The 22,606-nt window shown below is 42.7% G+C and overlaps 1 protein-coding gene across 1 annotated transcript in view; it reads right to left on the bottom strand.

Moving 5' to 3' along the window:
- Positions 1-771: 771 nt before the first annotated feature.
- SDC3 (syndecan 3) overlaps positions 772-22,606 on the bottom strand; it is a 157,455-nt gene continuing 135,620 nt past the window's right edge. Inside the window, exons 4-5 of the mRNA XM_068269146.1 lie at positions 9,627-9,921; positions 772-3,329 (exon numbers count right to left, since the gene is read on the bottom strand). Of these exons, the coding sequence (XP_068125247.1) occupies positions 3,163-3,329; positions 9,627-9,921 (462 nt within the window). The 3' untranslated portion in view covers positions 772-3,162. The remainder of the gene's footprint in view (positions 3,330-9,626; positions 9,922-22,606) is intronic.

The raw sequence follows: 22,606 nt of genomic DNA, 5'->3' as shown, positions 1-22,606 counted from the left end.
TTGTATCTATCTTCCTTCTACTAAAAATGAATTTTTTTTAGATATCCCACAGTTTTATGTTATATTTAAATCTAGTTCAGTATCAGTGAGGGTTATGCTATAGTCTGACTCAGTCCGACCCGGACAGAAATTGTCACTTGCATACCTGATGTTTAACTCTTTCAGGCAGAGAAAGAAAAAAGGGAACGCAGCCTAGTTATTTGTGTGATTGGCACTGTACATACACATGTCTATTTCATCATATCACATGTCACCTCGGTTGTCCTTTAAAGAGACACTGAAGCGAAAAAAAATATATGATATAATGAATTGGTTGTGTACTATGAATAATTACTAGAAGATTAGCAGCAAAGAAAATATTCTCATATTTTTATTTTCAGGTATATAGTGTTTTTTCTAACATTGCATCACTCTATAATATGTGCAGATTACACAACACTCAGCATTCAAAATGAGTCTTTCAGAGCAGTCTGTGAAGTAATGAACTCTCCTCTAGCAGAGGAAAAGTAAACAGTTCAATTACAGTTGAGATAATAAAAGTCAGATAACAGCCCTCTCCACGACTAAGTTAGTCGGAGAGCTTAATAGCTTTTTTGCATAGAGATAACAACTGGAGTTTCTCAACTCTTCCTGCACTGCAAACAATTAGACTGATGTATCTGATCTTAATGTTTTTTTTCTTAGCTGTACTACACATACAAATCATAATATCATCATTTTTTTTCGCTTCAGTGTCTCTTTAAGGTAAAAAAAAATCAAAAACAATCAAAATAATTTCAAATTGTTTTCATTTTTATTGTCCTTAATGGGTACATCACAGAAATAATTATAAAATTAGGAAGATACATTACTGCAACATTGTGTAAGAATCATTGGCAAAGATAGTCTTATTTGCTTTAAGTGAATTATTTTGTCTTTGCTTGATGCTTAAGTTATGTCAGCTTTTGGCTTTAAAGTCTGTGCTTTGAGATTCAGAACACATTCAGAGCAGACTTTAATAAGCAGATTTTTAATGCTAAAATCCTAGTGAATTACATACTGTACATACAAAAAATGCGCTATTACAGTACAACCCAATTACCCAACCCCTTGATCTAGAAAGTATTTTATTTATACCACATTGAATGGATGTAAAAAAGAAATATCAGGTCTTGGTATTGACCATTCATGACATTCCATTCTTTGAAGTCAGGCAAAGGCGTGTTTTTCAATTGGTTGATGCAGTTGCAGCAGACTCAGACAACTCCCCATGGATTTTTACATTCAGTCTCTATTCACAGGGAGATCAACAAAAAACATACACTGCCATAACAATGACATTCAGCTTGATCGAGAGGAACTCTATTTCCACTTTAAACTCTGTATTTCTTAAACCCTTTAAATGGATACAAACATAATATTCCACTTTCTTCTTGAACGTATCTCTCAAGAGCATTCTACCAAGCCAGAGCCTATATGTTCTGCACGGTGAAAATTAGGATGACTTAAGACAATTAATTGTGTGCCCAAATTTAATGTTACCCCTCCATTTGAACATTATCCTACCCGTTCATTGTGGATGTTATTTTGCCTAGAAGAAATGAAGGGGAAACAAAAAACCTGACCAAACAAAAGAAAACATTGCCCAGTCGCCACAAGAGCATTATATGTCATGCTGAATGATGTATGCAGTAGGTACATTTATGATAGTCACTCAAACGAAATGATAATAAGTTAAATGCTTTTACTCTAAAGCAAGATTTTGGATAACTATGGAGCGAAGAAGGAGCTAATAAATGAAATGAAGAATAGGAAGAATGAGTTCTATAGTATGTAAGTGTACCAATGAGATTAGAAGCATAGATCTTACCAATAAACCACTGCGTACATAAAAGCCAGCGGAGATCCAACCTGCTATTTCCAACTCTAAAAATGTCCAAACCCAATAAAACTTACAAGTTTAGAATCATTTTCAAATTAGCAGTGCACTTACTCAGTTTTCCTATCTGCAATTTGATGAACACATGGTAAGGGAAAGACTTTATATACACGTTGCCATTTATGTTTTTATATATATATTTTATTTTCTTTGTGAACTATTTGGGTGTATTTACTCACCTTGAAGGAAAGATGTGAGTGATGTAATATTTAAATTAATTTTATTAAGAAAACTACACATGATGGAGCTGGGGCTTATTCAGCAAGGCTCTTTGGGAATACACATACCTCCATACAGTCATTATTTTTAGGGTTATCCACATTTTTGGTCCAGTAAAAGTTGAGGAAAATTGATATAGGTAGGATTTGACCAAATTTTGCTGTGCTTGGTGCAAATTTTGGGAGGACTGGGATTGGTTGATATATTTTGTTGGGAGGTATGAGATCAGTTTAACCAAAGCCCCATTTTATGGCACTGCATGTAACTGAAGCACCTACATCACCCCTTTCCATCACTGTACCATAATAAATCAAAAAGCTTTTATCCATAATTACTCTTCACACCCACGAAATAACATATCTGCTGAAGAATGTTTTGTTTAAACGTTAAAAGTATTGTCGTCTCTTCTCTAATTAGACTCCCTAGTGTTTTATTAATTTACACAAGATCCTATTTACAGCTTGATGGCAGAGCCTGTGGTCGGACTGGAAATTTACCAATATAAATGTACTAAAATGATAAATACACTTATAAACGATATTCCGAATTCCCTTTAGGATCTACACATTCATCCTACTCTGGAAATGAAAATAAAAAAACAACGTCCCTTCGAGGCAGACAGTATTTCAAACCATACGCCAATACTGAAATACAAGGTAACCCAACTGGTATCACTTGTGCTTTTGTGGATCCCAGAATCTGCTACATGACAGCCACAGAGAGGTAAACTAGTCAAGTGTGTTAGAAGAACCCCGGAGGAGGCACGTGGCAGTTGTGGCCATTATCAGCTTACAGATGCAAGATATAATGAACAGTGAAGAAATCGCACAACAGGAACATTCTCTATTTCCAGAGGTTGGTGGAGTGTCTCAATCTGATAAGACTTTATGTTATCAAACGTCAGGTAGCTGAGATTTAGAAACAGAAAAGGCCCACATCCAAGATGTGAGCCATGATTGTAGGATCCGTCCACAGGCTCAATGATCATTGTGACTGGTGAAAGGGAAAAGGATAGCTTCCCCCTACTATGCATAAAACTCCTCGTGATTGTCCGGTTTCTGATATGAGACACTGGCTGGCTTGGGCTCCTCCAGAGCATAACTTCCTTCATCCTTCTTCTTCATGCGATAAATCAGAAGCATCACTAGGAACGCAGCAAACAGAGCTCCAACTACTCCCCCAACTATTACCGCTAAGAAGAGAAAAAAAAAACGTTTCATTATATGTTCTTAACAGGAAAACACATTCATTATATTTTCCCTTTCTGTGTGAGTAAAAGAAGAACCCATTAAAGATAACAATAGTCTGTCGACTTTCTTCTAACACTAGCAAAGATAATGGGAATCATTCCTCAGAGCAATAATTCTAGCCCAGATAAAAAAAATGTAACAGGATGTTATTAGAAGTGAAAATCCTCCTTTAAAAAAAAAAAAATAAATAACAATACCTCCCCTACCCCCTGAATATTCCAAAGCCGATAATGATGTAAAAAAAACAACACCTCTAAATAATGTGATTCTAGCTTTACAAGATAGTCATGTGATGACTTCAGGACTCTTCTTCTAGTGGGCTACCTAACTCCCTTCTGCGTCACCCCAACCGTACAGCTCTGACCATAGGAAGGTGAGAGGCAGTCCTGGCCAATGAAACCCAGAATTACCCCCTGTGCGGAGTGAACGTAGGGGCGCCAAGTCAGGCGGTACATGGCCAGGACTGTGAAAAAAGCACCTGCTTGCCTGGCCAAGGACTTGCTTGGCATGGGTGGGGAGAGGCATCCATCACATGGAGACACATCTGAGTGCAGCTGCACTCAGAAAGGACAGGAAGTGGTTGATGATAAAGTTGGAAACATGAATATCTATATATAAATGTGGATCGTTTACCTGATCTACCACAGATCTATTAGTACATGTATGGGTACCTTAAACCAGTACTTAACTGGGTCCCCAATCCAAGAGCAGAAAATAGCTAGTGATCCTTAACATGACATGGGTGCTGAGAAATGGGATGGGTGGGGGTATAAGGTCAATTCACAGTTCAAAAACACTATGGGGTTAATTTATCAAGGTGAGTGCAAAGGAAACCTGAGAAAAAAAGGATCAGTTCCCCAGGCCAACCCATTGCAAGGTAACCTCTCCGCTTTTCTATAGACTGGTCATAATAAATGATTCCCATGAGTGCACTGTGGCCCCCCTTGACTCCTAATCTCAGAAGCAAGATTTTCACAAAGATCACAGAATAAATGCGTTTTACTTCCAGGTTTTTACTACAACTAATCCCAAAAAGTGATAATTACACATCTGCAATTTCACATGAAATTTGCGCTGAATAAAGAAACCCACTCCATTATCACACACATACATGATATGTATTATTCAATTTTAACTTTCAAATTCCAGTAACATCCACTGTAGGAAAGTTATAGAAAAGGATATTAACATTCAGGATGTGCAAAACAGGATGCAAAAGGTCACCAAAGTTTAAAGAAGAAGAAGAAGAGACAAAATGTTGATTTCCATGGAAGTGCTTTGGGCCATGTTCCAGCATATAAGAAAATGTAAGCAGCTGAGCCTTTTGAAACAAACCATGCTTTGAAAACTCCAATTTGCAAGTAGACTACTTTACTGCTTTGGCTTTTGCAGTATCAGTGACAAAGGCTGTAGTGAATCACACCTATCTGTCATATTTCAGTCTACAGTAATGCACCTCAGGTGGTGGTATACACCTGCCCAATTTAGCCAGGGGACAGGACACCTGCTTTATCTTTGATGTCAGTCTTTTCTATGAATAGCAGAGACAGGAGTGATGTAAGCATTGTGATTTCATTCTTAAATTGCAATATTCATTATTCTTTGAAGTACTGATCAAAAGGACATGCTTAATTGTGATCTAATGTCACCCTTTGTAATAAGGCAAGGACCTTTATTTAAAAATGCTGGTCATGAGTAGAGACATGATGTGAAACTCAACAAGGCTGTAACTCTTGCTCCACAGTAAGAGTTCCATGGGCCGAACTGGATCTTTACACAGGACTAATCCGATTCAGAAAGGCTAATGACTGATACCTGTCCGCTTGATTGATTAATCAGCTGTCAGATAATTAGTCAATCGTTTCTGAATCTGGTTAGGGCTCTTTCACATTAGGGCAGATTTTCTGCGTTTCAACGCAACGGGTAAAGTTTGAGTTACCCAAGGTGAAATGAAAGTCCATAGACTTTCATTTTAGCTTTCACATATAACGCAGCCTTTTTGTGCATTGCGTTGCACTGCACCCAGGCGCAGTTTTTCGGCCGACGCTAGCTTTATGCGTTACAATGTTAGTCAATGTAAAACGCACACTATGCGCATTTTTAATCCGTTAACGCAGGCAATCAGACCCAGAATGCAACAGAGGAACAATGTAGAAAGTTGAAAACTAAAAGAAAAAAAATGACCTGGGTTTTCCTATGTGCTGTAACGCATTGAAAACGCATTAAAAACGCACACTCACTGCACACGCATTAAAACGCATACAACAAAACGTATGCATTGAGCGTTCTCCAACGCAAGCTCTGATGTGAAAGAGCCCTTAGCTCTGTACAAGGGTCCAGCTCTGGCTATGATAATCCCTGCTGCTTGCAGAGAAATAAAATTACTTGGAGTTGAAATTTGAGCCCATCCCAGAACATAAGTAATAAAGGGCGTTATTTTTTTAGGAGGTTATGGAGGACATGAAAGAATACAGAAAATGTAGTCTTCACTTTATAAAAATGTTAACAGTTGCAAAGACGTGCAACCAGGGCTGTGGCGTTGGTATAAAAATAATCCGACTCAAACTCCGACTCCAGATTATGAAACCACCGACTCCGACCCAAAAGTGCTCCAACTCCTTAATTCTGACTCCACAGCCCTGCAACACTCACCTGTGCCATGTCAGACAGTTGCAGGAAGGTTTTTTAGTGGTTGTGTAGTTATGCGTACTTTAAACAGCAGGAACAATGTTTTTTCTCTACATAAATCCTTGTTTTGTTTTTCCAGGTTTCATATAAAAATACATCTCTATTCACACGGCTGGGAATGCTAGCAGAACTACATGCCCAGAAAAGTGTTATTACCTCTCTCTAATACTATACAGTCACAAAGCACTGCAAGGGCATAGGAATCACTTCACCAGCATCTGACTGGCAAACATCTTCTGCAGCTCTTTACAGCATACATTGAACTATAAACATCACTAAAGCAGGCCACACACTATATGATCCATACCACAATTGGCATTACAATTGAACTGAGATCAACAACACCAAGAACCACAATTTCGGATTACGTGCTGTAGTTTGCGAGTCGATCACATTGCCGGTGGAAAACACAATTTTTGCACAGTTAGACTTTTTTTGTCTAATCGCACGTCCAATTGGGCAAAAAAAAATGTATAATGTATGGCCAGCTTAACTTACCCTCAAGAAAGGCTTGCAATCTAATATCCCTACTACAATCAATAATAGCCCCTCAACTGTCTGGGCTAGTTTCGGGAGATGCCAGTTAACTAACAATATATTTGTGATAGACTTATAATGCAAAATACTTGCAGTAATGAGTTTAGCCCTTTTTTTAAGATCCTAGCATGTCACTTTAGTATGTTCAATAAAAGATGTTAGACTGTGCCTTTACTACATAAAGCCCTAGTTCTTCCTCATTATTAATGCATACAGTTTTGTGTATTAGTAAATGTGCATGAATCAGCAATGCATACAGTTTTGTGCATTGCATGATTGTACGTTTAGCAATACAAATAGCGCACTTAAATACCCAGCTGGCTGGCTCCTGCATTTTCTGTTGAGATGGCAGTACAATTTTACTTGACAGACAGCTGTCAAAACCCCATGCCCTGTCTCATCATCGTTATCATCCACATGAGGTAGTCAGGGGGGAAAGCATAGATACTCTGATTTATGAACTTGGATTATTAAAGGGGACCTGAACTCAGAACTTCCTCTCTGCTCTAAAAGGTAAGCAGCAGCATAATAACCTTTAAAGAAAAACATTTCTTTGTTACAGCTGAAAGAAATCCTGCAATAAATCTGCAATGTCTCTACTTCCTGCTTTCATGGAAGCAGACATAACATGCTGTGCTTACAAATTCGCTGCTCTGCCAAGGCCTGCCGAGATTCCTGCGCTGACAAAGCTGAGAGATCAAATTACACTTGTGATTAGTCACAGATGATGGGGAATTAGGCTAAACTCTCTAAATACATACAGGGGGCATTTCTCTATGTTTTCCTTCTGTCCTGTGCAAGAGATCAGGTCCACTTTAACGCTTGTAGGGATAAAAAAGGAACACAGCCTGTACTAAGTAGAACTGGGACGTTACATACACGTTTATCTTATTTTAAATATCCCATTAGGTAATCTTTAAAACACAACTAAGATAAGTAGTGCAAGTGCTGCATTTATGAACAGAGCTTCAATTCAAGACTTTTCAGTATGACTGCATTAAAGCTCCTGATACACTTTGCATTTTCCTTGGCTGAGACAATCATTTAAGATCATCTTGGTTGACAATCTAAAGTGTGTATAACTGTCTCCTGACAGTGTTGTCCTCCCATTTAGGGATCTGGATTATTTGTTCAGATCAATCTTGCCCACTGCTTATTGTTATTGTGGAAACTTAAAAGGCAGTTAACACAGCCTAGTGCTGCTGATGTGCCTTCCCTACGCCGACTGGTATCTATCATTTGGCACTGTTATTGGCCTGAGGAAGCGGGCTTAGACCCGCGAAACGCGTTGCCTGTGCTAAATAAAATCTTTTGTATGATACAAAGATTTCGTCATTGAGGTAAGACACCTCGTTATCCTTTTCATTTTAAACTGTTGTTAGATGCTTTTATACAACCCAGGGCGCCTCTTTCCCCCTATTTGTGCTTAGTACACCCCCCAACATTTCCTATTGGAGGGGTAGTGACAGTATACCCGTGGTTGCCACCACAGTGAACATCTGTCTCCGTTTTTTCAAGAGAGCGACCACAACCGGGTCCCCCTGGGACCGCCCCGAGTGGAGTCGGGTTTATGGTCTCCACCTGCTTCCTGCGGTTGGTTGCCCCTTGCAACCCTCCTTTGTGAGTAGCATTCCTATTCTCACCAATTTCTTCCATCCTTGCATTAACGTATTGCACTACTGGGCTCCCGCCTTTTTGTCTCTTGTGCCTTTTCTACAGGGTGCCCCGACACCCCCACCACAATATCCCCCTTCACAAAGCTGGGACTCGAGCAGCTTGTCCGTACAGCTCTCATTATAAAACTGCAAAACCGTAAAACAATCTGTAGATGAATGTTTTGAACATAGGTTCACACTATCAGTGCAATGTGTATACCAGATATGCAGTTAACAGTGCATTTGGCGAGGATTTTATATGCCGTATACACCCAGAGGCACAGGAAACAGTAATACAGATTACAGGGAAGGTCCTAGGAGCAGCTATACCAACACAACTGAGAGATTAAGCACTGATGGAAGAAGACATTCCAACAACAGGATGCCAAATACTAGTTCTAGAGCTTCAATGCATTAAGAAGGTAAGTCAGTGTTTAAACAAAAATTTGCACCAACACAAAATTAAAAGTACATGAGATACTCAAAAGTAGCTCAGTGATCATCCCTACTCATCCACTTCTTCAGAGGCTACAGTGCCTGCAGATTTCATAAACTGAAGAACTTGCTCACACTTCCACATTTCAGTTAACATAGTCATATTATATAGAAAACCAATAAAAATCATCTCAGATTGCTACTGGACTGTTCTGTAATAAAAGTCATCACAAAAAGAGTATCTACTTTCACTCCTAATGCTGGGCATACACGGCTCGATTTTGCCGCTCGATTCTCCTGCTCAATTGATTCCCCGCTCGATTCCACAGGTGATTCTCTTATCTTCCGCTCATTTTTCTTATCTTTTTGCATTGTCTTCAATGCAGAATCGAGCGGCGAAACGATCAGGCAGGAGATCGAACATGTCGGAAATTATCTATCGAGCCATCTAAATGGCTCAGAATCGAACCATGTATTCCCAGCATAATGCTGGGCATACACGGATGGATTGCTTCTTATCAATCGAGCCGCTGATGGCTCGATTGATAATTTCCGACGTGTCTGATACCCGCCGGATCGATACTGCGCTCGATCCCGGCGGCCGGACAATAACGAGCGGAAAATAAGAAGCGCCCGCGGGGACAAGCGGGAATCGAACCGGGCGCACCCGGGGACGAGCGGGGACGCACCGGGATCGAGCCAGCGGCTCGATCCGGCGCATAATTGAATCCTTGTATTCCCAGCATAAGAATATAAGGATACCAGGCTGCGAGTCTCTTTTATGAGATGGTAAGTAATCTGATTAGGTTATTTGTTCTTTCCAAAGTGCTGAATAACACTTGCCGGCTGTAAACAAATGTGCAAAATAAAATAAAGTATAATCTGAGCAACTGTACACCACACAAACAAATATATTAAACCCACCTATCAATACTTCTCTTCTTTCCAAGATGTTTTTCTGTGGCATTTGTGCCAATGTGTTTCCGGAATCAATGGTATTGTCAATGAGGCCAGTGTCTGCCTTTCTTCCTCGGCCATGGTCAGTGGGTGCTGTGCCTGGCGGCAACACTTCATTGCCCAGATCAAATATTGTAGGTGGCTGTGTCAATGATTTGCCATCCTCTTCTTGAATCTCAAAGTCTCCACTTGGCCCTCCGCTAACTGGTATCTCTACTTCATTATCAGCAGCAGTAGTTAAAATCACCTCCCAGATCTCTGTCTGTAATTGAGAAAATTAGTAAACGTTGAAATAGGAAAACCATGATCATGGAACAAATACTAAAATGGACAAAAATGTAAGGCGATAATATGTTGATATGAGGCAATAAAATTACATTGAAGTAAACTTCACTTTTTAATAGCTACTAATACACAACAGGGCTAGTACTGGCTACAACAGAACTAGCCTACGAATCTTAATGCTCTTATTGAGCGTTTTCATAGTGTAGTGCAGATTCCTACCATCCTTAGTTCTTTTTCAAAGGGGGAGAGAGAGTTGACCACCCTTCAACATTTTAGTAAAGGGCAGTGGAAGGCCGTGAGAATTTCAGGCATGCACTGAACTAGTCAGCACTAGCTCTGCTGTATGTGTGAGTGCTACACTCAGAAACTTAGTAAAATGGTATACATTTTCTCTTTCTTTGCATGGTAATTTCACTCAAATATCTTACATATTCCGTACACACCGAACAAAAGTCGCAGAAAACAAATGACCAACATAGTAGAAGCCACTTTACAAGCAGCAACTGACTCTGCTAACGACCAACTCATTTAAATACTGTGTGCAAGCAGAAACTACATTATGCATGACATGCACCCATACAGTAAAACAATGTTGTTCAAAAGACATAGTACACACATGGCTGATTGCAAGATTTCCATCTGTCCAACAATTGTCTTAGTTGATCAGCTGGATGTATAGGGCAAAATGCCTGATATTGGTCACTTTTTATTGTCATTTGGCTACATTTCTGCACATGATTGTCGTCCAATATGGGGAAATCTGTAGTTTGTTAGCCATTTCAAACTTTTGTTTAGCAAGTGTACAAGGCTTTAGTCACAAATAATTGCTTTATTATTAGCTTATTGTTTATAGCAAAGAGATAAAGTTCTGTGCTTTGAGAAAAGGATAAAAATACTTAATTATCAAGCCATTAATGCAGAAGGTATTCAGCAATAGTTGTATTGTGTTTGCGATCTTATTTTTAAAATGTTTTTGGTACATTTTAAATTCTGCCTGGAGGAAATGTGAGCTGAGCGTTAGATTCATAAATATTTGGACAGAGACAAATTTTTTTAAAAAATTTTGGTTCTTTAGATTACCACATTGAATTTTAAATGAAACAACTTAGATGCAGTGGGGTGAAGAAAACAATTGCATACAAATGTGAGGCAACAAAAGCATTTTTAAAGCAATCCCTCAATTTCAGGGGCTCAAAATTGGACAACCAACTCAAAGGCTATTTCATGGGCAGGCGTGGGCAAGTCCATCATTATGTCATTATCAATTAAGTAGATAAAAGGTCTCGAGTTGTTTAGTGCTTGCATGTGGAAGTGTAGTGCTTGCATATGGAAGATTTTGCTGTGAACAGACAACATGCAGTAGTAGGAGATCTCCATGCAGGTGAAAGAAGCCATTCTTAAAGTGTACCTGAGATGAGAAGCGTCTCAAGTACCATAGTTACCTGGGGCTCCCTTAAACCGGCTTAGGGCCGCTCGTCCCTCGCCACATCTCCTGGTAGCTCCGGTCCCCAGCAATTCAGCCCAAAAGCCAGTCCCGCTTTGTTGTGCATGCACAGCCCGGCCAAGAGCGCTCCCAAGGACGGGAGTGCGACAGGAAACCAGAGATGCTTCTCATCTCAGGTTCCCTTTAAGCTGCGAAAACAGAAAAAAACCCATCCAAGAAATTCCTAGAATATTAGAAGTGGCAAAAAAGTTTGGTACATACTGAGAAAGAAAGCAAGCACTGGTGAACTCAGCAATGCAAAAAGTCCACGGAAGACAACAGTGGTGGATGATCGCAGAATCATTTCCATGGTGGAGAGAAACCCCTTTAAAACAACCAACCAAGTCAACAACTCTCTCCAGGGGGTAGGCCCATCAATACCCAAATCTACCATGAAAAGAAGACTGCATAAACCTAAAGAATAGAAAGGCTAGATTGGACTTTGCTAAAGAACATCTAAAAAAGCCAGCACAATTCTGGAAAAACATTTTAACAGATTAAACCAAGATCAACCTCTGCCAGAATAATGGCAAGAAAAAGGTATGAAGAAGGTGTGGAACAGCTCATTATGTAAAGCATACCACATCATCTGTAAAACACAGTGGAGGCAGTGTGATGGCGTGGGCGTGCTTGGTTGCCAGCGGCAAAGGGACACTAGTGTTTATTGATGATGTGACACAGGACAGAAGCAGCCAAATGAATTCCGAGGTGTTCAGAGACATACTGTCTACTCAAATATAGCTAAATACAGTCAAAGTGATTGGGCAGCATTTCATGATACAGATGGACAATGACCCAAAACATACAGCCAAAGCAACCCAGGAGTTTATTAAAGCAAAGAAGTGTACAATTCTTGAATGGTTAAAGTGAACCTCCGGACTAAAAATCTACTCAGCAGAACTGAAAAGGCTTGGTGTTTCTTAAACAGTTTCACAGCATCAGAACTTTGTTTTTCTTACCAAAGCATCATTTTTAGCTGCATTTTTAGCAAAGCTCCACCCATCAAAGAAAACTGCCCAGCTTTTTTTCCCTGATGCTGTGCAAAGCATGATGGGATTTCCTATGTTGTTATTCACGTTGCCTAGCAACTGGGAGGGGTTATCAGCACACAAGACAGTTAGAACTGTGTCTCATGCTCCCAGTCACCTCCTTTCAACCAAAAAGATGGCTGCCCTCATGAAATCAAACATTTGCCTTTTCTTTTTAAAACAGGGTGGGTAAGAGATTATATAACCTATCTATTTTAATTAACATAACTAATGTAGCTTAATGACAGTATGGTTGTTTAGGCTGAAGTTCCTCTTTAAGTCAGTCACTTGATCCCAAGCCAATTGAGCACATATTTCACTTGTTGAAGACTAAACTTTGGACAGAATGGCTCACAAACAAACAGCAACTGAAAGCAGATGTAGTAAAGATCTGACATATCATTAAAAAGGAGGAAACCCAGCATCTGGTGATGTCCACGAGTTCAAGACTTCAGGCTGTCATTGTCAGCGAAGGGTTTTCAACCAAGTATTATAAATGAACATTTAAATTCCACTTATTTAATTTGTCCAATTACTTTTGAGCCAAGCAAATGAAGCGATTGTGTGAAAAAATGCTTTCGTTAACTCACATTTTTATGCAATTGTTTTGATCACCCCACTGAATTAAAGCTGGAAGTCTGCACTTCAACGGCATCTGAGCTGTTTTATTTAAAATTCATTGTATAATTTCTTTCTTCTGTCATGTAATGAGAGGGTAAATAAATGATACATCTGCTGCCAGAAAACACTAGGATAGAGATGACAATTCCTTTTCTTCTTACCAGTTTTCAGGTCATCCTGCATCTCCAAAGACTCTGATTTACAAAACATATTTGGAAAGCTATTTTTACCCTTATTATCTAGCTTCTTGAATTGACCAGTAAATAAGTTGCAATTGAGTTTCAATATAGTAGTGTTCTGTCTGTTGTTAGGTTGCATCTCAGCCATATCAGACCACAGTGAGGGTTGCTTAAGGGTTAGGAAATTAACAGTTATGACATTGCAGTTGTTTGCACAAGGATACAGCAAAAACAAGTTGATGTTGGATACCTTGCAAATTCACCAGTATTGCACAACTCTCACTGTGGTCTGATATGGTAAAGATGAGGGATGCAAACACTTTCCATCTAAAAGCAGATCGTTTTTATTGAATTCAGGAAAGGCTTTCATTATCATGTATACTATTCTTTCCAAAGTCCTGAAGAATCTTAGTAAATGAATGTGTCAGGTATGCATTAATGAACGTCTATTATTCCACCTTTTTATAGTATTTATGAGCCATTTAAAGTGACTCTGAATTACATGTAAAAAAAACCACTATTAGAACCTACAAACTATATGTAGCCACCATGATGTCCACATACCAATTTAAGTGTCCCAGCCTTCCTTCTAGGTCCTAACTCTTTACATGTTTATATGTTTCAGAGGTTTAGAACATATTACTATTATTTTGTATTTACACAGTGCTAATATCCTCTACAGAGTACTGTGAGGATCCGCTCGGCTGCCTGCGCAGGCAGGCAGCTTTTTGACCACTATTCAGGTCTGCATTCTGCAGGTCTCTGGAAGAGAGATCTTTTGTCAGTTTTGCAGCTTGCTGCTGAGGAATTTGCATACGTTTGTCATGCAGATTGCCTAGCCACATCCTTTTTAGGCTTGCTCTATATATACCATGTGATATCACAGACCTGGGCTGGTCATACTGTAACGATTGTGGAATTCTCTCCGTGATCAGCGCACAAAATGTGCGCTGACACTGCGGAAATCCTCCACAAGCGTATAATTTGAGGGAACCCAGCAAAAGGTGCAATGCACCTGTAGAGGGAAATTCCTGTCAGCAGGTGGAGCTGTGGAGTGCAGAGGAACAGCTCCTCTGCCCTGCCACACACGCCAGACAGGAATTGCACGAAGGGAAGAAATGCAGGGCAACATAGCCCTGAAAGAGAGAGATCAAAGCGACAGAGGGTATGTGTGTTCACCAAACTAGTCGCCACCCTGCGACGATGAACACACAACCAGGAAGATAAAGTGAGAAGGCAATCGCCGGAGATGGCGGTTGCTAACAACGACACAAGACCGAATAAGCACAGATGAGGAATGTATGTATGTCCACCAATCTAGCCACCAACCTGTGACGGTGGACACACAACAAAGGAAACTGAGTGAGAACGCAATCGCCTGAGAAGTGATTGCGAATGAGATTGAGCAAAGGGACAGATTGTATGTGTGTGCACCAAACTAGTCGCCAACCCGCGACGGGGCATACACAACAGCAGATATGAAGTAGAACCGCAATCGCGAGAGAGGCGATTGCCAGAGGTGACACAAGGCTACAGCAAGGCAGAGCACGAGAGTAGCAAAGGCACAGCAAATATACAATGAGAAGATAAGGAAAATAACAAACACTAACTAAACGCGAACACCGCACTCATTCGCAACAGTGCACGTGTTTATGCGCGGTCTCCGCGTGTTAAGCACAACAGAGACAAGCACGCCTAACTAACCACCGACAGACAAACATAAAACAGAGAACGCGAGCGCTTGCTTAACGGTTATCTCATCAAGCCTCCAGCAAGCGTTCGTAGCAGACAAGACAGATACACGAAAACAGGAATAAGTGAGAGAGACGGATCCACAGCACTAGCGCCAGGTGAGTGCGATCCAGGTAAGACAGATTAGATGAGATAGCTGGTAGCAACCGCTGCTCCAGCTATACTCCAAGAACAAAGATCAGAACGACTTCCTGTCGACCACCGCTGGGACAGAACAATCGCAACAGACAAACAAAACAGATATGCAATCCTAACTGCACTAGGGAATCTGCCTAGTGCAGTCCCAGGAATTACTCTAAGCTAATCTTTAAACAATGAGCAAGGCTGACACTCCAGGAGTGTTTCACAGGACTAACCCTTATGACCAGCCCAGGTCTGTGATATCACATGGTATATATAGAGCAAGCCTACAAAGGATGTGGCTAGGCAATCTGCATGACAAACGTATGCAAATTTCTCAGCAGCAGCAAGCTGCAAAACTGACAAAAGATCTCTCTTCCAGAGACCTGCAGAATGCAGACCTGAACAGTGGTCAAAATGCTGCCTGCGCAGGCAGCCGAGCGGATCCTCACAAGTACACATTCTGATCACTATGTCTCAGAGGAGCTTGCAATTTAATTTTTACCATAGTCAAAGTCTAATGTCCCTTCCATAGTCTAAAGACGATTTTGAGGCAACTAATTAACTTAGCAGTACATTATTGGGATGTGAAGAGGAACCAGACAGGGATAGTAATAAAAACAGAACAATTGCGCTTAGGAAAAGTGTATATCAGACACTTCACAGATGCGTGGTGCGCGCTTTAAACCACCTGATGTATGATAGTACCGTATAAAAATTCCCAAATTAAGCTGCGCTCCAGGGCCAATTCGCTAAAAGTCACAACAAAACCTGATAAATGTCCACCATCAGCAACAAAAGTCTCTTTGTCTGTGGCCTGTTGGATTTTCTGGTTTCCACTGTTAGACTCCGCTTAGGACCAACACGTCATGTGAAAAAAATGAGAGAAAGGGCCAATAGTGTAAATCCGTATAACTATTTTAAATTCACCACCACCTTTCCCTTATAACAATATCCGTGTTCTTTTTATTGCTATTAATACACCTTCTGTGAGCACCACAACACACCCCCACCGTGTGTGCACTCACCCAATAAGCCTCCTTAGATCTCCGGAGGTAGAATTGATAACATGTGGGGAATATATGCAGACTCCAGGAATCCAATTCTAATCAATAGCACTATAACTGAGAAAGGTCTATATAGTGTAAAACCATTTATTCATAAAAAGTAAAAAATCAGACCGCACTCACAATTGGTTGACTTGGGAATAGCGCATATCATCAGGGGCCCCTGATGAGTCATACTTATGACGAAACGCGTAGGGCGGAGCTACGCTAGACGCTGTCGGCAGATGCGGAAGTAGCAGACCAGGCAAGCAGAGACGAGGGGATTCAAGGCGGCTATTGACAGAGTGGTCCCCCATGGACCCAACTTTGTTATATGCGCTATTCCCAAGTCAACCAATTGTGAGTGCGGTCTGATTTTTTACTTTTTATGAATAAATGGTTTTACACTATATAGACCTTTCTCAGTTATAGTGCTATTGATTGGAATTGGATTCCTGGAGTCTGCATATATTCCCCACATGTTATCAATCCTACCTCCGGAGATCTGAGGAGGCTTATTGGGTGAGTGCACACACGGTGGGGGTGTGTTGTGGTGCTCACAGAAGGTGTATTAATAGCAATAAAAAGAACACGGATATTGTTATAAGGGAAAGGTGGTGGTGAATTTAAAATAGTCATACGGATTTACGCTATTGGCCCTTTCTCTCATTTTTTTCACATGACGTGTTGGTCCTGAGCGGAGTTTAACAGTGGAAACCAGAAAATCAGGCCACAGACAAAGAGACTTTTGTTGCTGATGGTGGACATTTATCAGGTTTTGTTGTGACTTTTAGCTAATTGGCCCTGGAGCGCAGCTTAATTTGGGAATTTTTCAGACAGGGATAGTGCTGACTAGTTTGGCACTGCCCTGTATAGCTCACAGCTTAGGCCCCGTTCACACTTGCGTTTTGCCATGCAAACGGACCGGATCCTGATGAAATCAGGACCTGATCCGGATCGGAACCGTATGGTTCCGATCCGGATCCGGTCCGTTTGCATCAGGCATGCATCAGGCTGCCATCCGGATCCGTGGGCAAAAAATAGCGAAATTTAAATAAAAAAATGTTGGGGTCAGCAGAAGGTGCACCTGTAGAATCAGATTCCTCCGCTATAGGCCTCACCTCCACCTCCGACATTCTGCCAAACAGCTCCAGCACGTCTGTCACTGCTGCTCCACTCCAGACATGCTTGGCCCATGTGTCCCCATCCGAAATGGCCGCTTGGATACGCATAGGAAGTGGGTTAGAACGTCAGGTGTTTGTAGGCAGTGTGTTCTGTGCCTTCCGTTTCCCATTGGTTTCTGTGTTCCAGATGGTGCTGTCAGGCTCAGGTCCGGCTCCGGTCCGGGTGCGTGGGCCGGAGATCCGGACCCAAAAAATAGCGCATGTTGGAAAAGTGTCCGGATCCGGTCCGGCTCCGTACTGTACGGAATGGACACGCATTGCTATGCGGAACGTACGTTCCGTTTGTACAGTATACGGTCCGGATCCGGCCCGGCGAATCCGGACAGGGAACGCTAATGTGCACCGGGCCTTACAGGTGCCCTTCCCATATCCTGGGGTATGCTGCCTCCTCCCCATTTCAGCGCATGTTAGTTTGCCAGGAGTTTGTACCACGCTGCTGCTGCCTAGGCCTGCCAATACTGCCCCCATAAATTCACACTAGGTAGGGCATGCCTAATGTTATCTATGGGAACTAAGACCTGTTGCTGAGGGAAATTAAAGAAAGTAGAAATGCAATTATGTCAAGTGAATATAGATGCCAATTTTTTATTTTTTTTTACTTACACCTTTCACGTTGTTATGATTATAATTCAACTGAAGGTCCTGCAGACATATGGGTAACTGGTGAAAACAGAAGTGCACCCTCGTTGGGTGATAAAAAGACTCCTTTATTTGATGAGTGCTTGCAAACTGCAGTGATCCCAGTCCAACTGAAGATCTGGGAGACAGATGATGCATGGTCTGTGGCATGTGTAAATTGATGTAAAAAAAATAAAAGTGTGATCACATCAGCTGATATAAAAAAAAATGAAAGTCTATTTTCTTGGTGAGCACTTTCAGATCACACTAATCATTATCCATCTGAAGATCTTATGGGCTGATGGTGATTAAAGACTGTGGCTGTGTCAGGAGGAGATGAATGAAAACAGAAGTATAAGCGTGTCGGGGCCCATATAGTTTATATGTTACTTTGTTTTGGTGAGCGCATCCAGATTGCATTGGAAAGAAATGTTATTGCTGTGCTACCTATATGTGCTTTGTTTCTTGATCTCCAATCCATGCACTGTTGGGGGACTGCACAGCTATGTGCTGTTGTGAAGACTAATACTGTGCTTTAAGTTTTGTTGTGACCACTGTGCTGTTGTGTAATATGCTTTCATTTTTTATGTATTGCCGTATTGTGGTTTCTTTCTGCCTCTCTTCATCTGTCCACCAATGCTGTGCAATGTACCGCTGCTAAAAGAGCTTCTCACAGGACTACATGGTGTGGTCAGTTCTGGGTGTGGCCAATGACATCATGTTATACAGCCTTAAATTAGCAGCCATAACACCTTACACCAGTCTGGAACTGAAAGTTGGAAGGCTGGCTAAAATACTATGGCCCTCCCCTTCTGTCACACTGACTAAGTGCAGGTACATTATGATGGCTGGCTAACAGTATGGTTCTTCTGTTTCTGCCAAATTCCCTAAGGGCCCATTCACACTGTGGGCTTGGTTCATTAAACCGTGCTAACTCCAGCCGCGCTAGCATTTTGCGTGCGTTTTCACGGTTTCATGTGCAATCGCATATATTCACGTGCAATTTTTCGCCCACGAAAATTCGCTACTGCGCGTGAAAATTTGCGACTGTGCAGGAAAACGAGCACAATCGCTAGTGCGGCCCTGCTATAAATTAGCATGGTTTAGTGAATCAAGCCCTATGTGTGCTGCTGTCAGTCATGACGCACTGCGCATAGTATGTGATCCGCATGGTAACATGAAAGTCCATAGACTTTCATGTCACTGAGCACATTACAGCTGCGCACTTCCACACATTAGGATGAAAGGGATCATTTCCATATGCGCGCTTTTAGTCACGCTTATGGAAACGCAATAACAGGGACATCAGGGAGTGCATAAACTGCATGTTTCCGTACATGTGCTGTGATTCACCACTGAATCGCAGCACATGGTTGTCTGCATTTTGGGGCGATTGCGCCCGCGATCTTATTCATTATAAGAAGGGCATTGCAAGCGCAGCCCCGGGGGGAATTACGTGCAATGCAGAGCTGCACGGCTCCTGTTCTGCATAATGGAAACGAGTCCTAACATGGCATTTTATCACATAACGCACACAATTTCCCATGAGGTTCCATTGAGTTGCAGTTGCCGACATCTGCACTATATAGCAGTGCGACACACGTGCAGTGCCGCTGGAATGCATGCACAAAATCACGTTCATGATTGTGTTGTGCAGTGTAAATCAGCCCTTAGTGCAGCCCCATTTTTAACCACACCCTGGCCTCTTTGTCACATGTTCTCTGAAGATGCAGCCATATGGAATGTACAAAGCATCTTCCCCCTTGCAATACAAATCATCAGAATCAGACTCATTTTATTTCGCCAAGCTAGGTCATGCCCGGAATTGTTTTTGGCACAATACATATAGCTCAGGAAGAAAACATAGATATATAGAGACATAGATAAATAGCAGCGAACAGCAGAGGCATCAAGTTAACATAACATTGCAATATACATCACAGTTCACAGTGTGGCACTGAGATGACTGACAGTTCGTCTTGTGGACTGGTTGATTCGGTTTGCTGATCAGTCATAGCACGGCCAGTCCTGCCGCTCAATGGGGCTTGTGTTGATGGTAGTATGTGGAGGGAATTTAGGAGGCTGACCACCGAGGGGAATTCCTTGAGTCATGCCGAACTTTCTCAGCTGGCGAAGGAAGAAGAGTCTCTGCTGGGCTTTCCGTTGGGTGGCAGTGATGTTGGGCTTCCAGCTGAGATCACTGGAGATGGTAGTACCCAGAAGCCGGGCACAGGGCACTCTGGCTACCTCAGTGCCATCAATATAAATTGGAGGTGGGGTGGGGGCAGACTTACTGAAGTCAATGATTAGCTCTACGGTTTTTGCAGTGTTCAGCACCAGTCTGTTCACCTTTCTCCAGTTGCAAATTCTCTCCACCTGCTGACGGTACTCCTGGATATCATCCTTGGTGACAAGCCAATGATAGTGGTGTCGTCGGCGAACTTGATGACCTTGACTGAGTCTACCTCTGATCTGCAATTGTTCGTGTAGAGCAGGCATGGGCAAACTCGGCCCTCCAGCTGTTACGGAACTACAAGTCCCACAATGCATTTGCCTTTATGAGTCATGACTGTGGCTGGCAGACTCCTGCAATGCATTGTGGGGCTTGTAGTTCCGTAACAGCTGGAGGGCCGAGTTTGCCCATGCCTGGTGTAGAGGGAGAACAGCAGTGGAGACAGGAGACAGAACGCAGCCTTGAGGAGCACCAGTGTTCGTGGTCGCTGCTTGAGAGTGGATATCGTCCAGTTTGACGACTTGGGACCTGTTGGTAAGAAAGTCCGTGATCCAAAGTTGTAGACTTGGGTGGACTCCAAATGCAGCTAGGTCCCGCTGGAGAATGCGGGGGCAGATGGTATTAAAGGCCGAGCTGAAGTCCAGGAGCAGTATCCTAACATACATGTCTGGCCTGTCAAGGTGGTCATTGATGAGCTCCAGGCAGATATTGATCGCATCATCGGTGGACCTGTTTGCCCTGTAGGCAAACTGGTAGGGGTCTAGGAGGGGCGAAGTGGAGAGCTTAAGGTAGGCTAGGACCGCACGCTCCATGGTTTTGATGATGATGGACACCAGGGCCATGGGCCTGAAGTTGTTAAGTTTGGAGACCCCTTGTTTCTTAGGGACAGGTATGATGGTAGACTTCTTGAAGCATGCGGGGACCTTGCTTTCCTTTAGGGACTTGGTGAATATGGCGAAGAGGAAGGGAGCAAGTTGCCGACAGCAGGTTTTCAGGCAGACTGGAGATACTCCGTCGAGGCCAGAGGCTTTCCTGGCATTTAGTGTTGATAAGAGGCGCAGGACCTTGGCCTCACACACCACCGAGGGAGAGGGCAGGCTCAGGATGTTGTTTGCAGTGCCCAGAGGAGGGGTAGCTGGTTCCAGGTTCTCCTCCGGTGCTTCCTGGTTCTCGAACCTGCAGTAGAATCTGCCGAGTTCTTCTGCTAGTATCGGGCTGGGAGTTGCATGCTGGGGTTGTAGCCTGTAGTTCGTGGCGGCCTTCAGCCCCTTCTATACAGCACGTGAGTCATTTGAGCACAGGTTGTGTTTCATTCTTTCAGCATATTCTTTTTGTGGCAGCTCTCATCTCCCGATTAAGGTCGTTTCTTGCCCTTCTGTAGTCCTCCTGGTTGCCGGACTTGTGTGCAGCCTCCTTGCGCCTCCGCAGTTGCCATAGCTTGTTGGTGAACCACGGCTTGTTGTTCGGGTACACCTTGAAGGATTTTGTTGGTACACAAGAGTCCTCGCAGAAACTGATGTTGAGGCAAAATTTGTATCTGCCCATTCAGCCAGGTTTGGCGCTTCCAGGGACTTCCAGTCTGTGCATTCAAAACAGGCTTGAAGTTTCAGTTTGGCCTCCTCTGACCACACCTTGACAGACTTAACGATCGGTTTAGCTGATTCTAGGCGCCTCCTGTAGGTGAGGATAAAATGGATGAGACAGTGTTCAGAGGAGCCCAGGGCTGCCAATGGAACCACTTTGTATGCATCCTTCAGTGCCGTGTAGCAGTGGTCAAGGGTGTTTGGGCTACTGGTGGGGCAGGCTACATGCTGATGATAGCCTGGTATCTCCTGGCACAGGTTGGCCTTGTTAAAATCGCCCGCAACGACGAACAGTGAATCCAGGAGGGATGTCTCTCACTGCGATATGGTTTCGCTTAGGACCAGTAGAGCAGATTTGACATCGGCATCGGGAGGGATGTACACTCCAGCAAGGACGTAACAGGAAAACTCCCAGGGTGAGTATGACAGCCTGCAGTTGATTAGTAGTAGTTCAAGGTCTGGAGAGCACTTCCTGTCGAGTATCATCGAGGTGGGGCACCATGAGGAGCTGATGTAGAAGCAAATGCCACCACCTCTTTTTTTCCCTGAGAGGACAGGGTCCCGGTCTGCTCCTTCAATACTGAAGCCCGGGAGAAGGAGGGCGTTCTCAGGGATGCCCTCATGTAGCCATGTTTCTGTGAAGCAGAGGGCCGGGGTATTACTGACAAGGTCTCTCCTGTCACAGAGGAGGCACAGTTCGTCCATTTTGTTAGGGAGGGATTGGACATTTGCCAGGAGGACTGAGGGTATGGCTGAACGTAGGCCTTTCTTCCATAGCCTCACGCGGGCTCCGGCACGACATCCTCTCCGCCGCT

The sequence above is a fragment of the Hyperolius riggenbachi genome, chromosome 2 (genome assembly GCF_040937935.1).
Source record: "Hyperolius riggenbachi isolate aHypRig1 chromosome 2, aHypRig1.pri, whole genome shotgun sequence".
In the NCBI taxonomy this organism is placed as follows: Eukaryota; Metazoa; Chordata; class Amphibia; order Anura; family Hyperoliidae; genus Hyperolius; species Hyperolius riggenbachi.
This window is presented reverse-complemented; position numbering and strand designations above follow the sequence as displayed.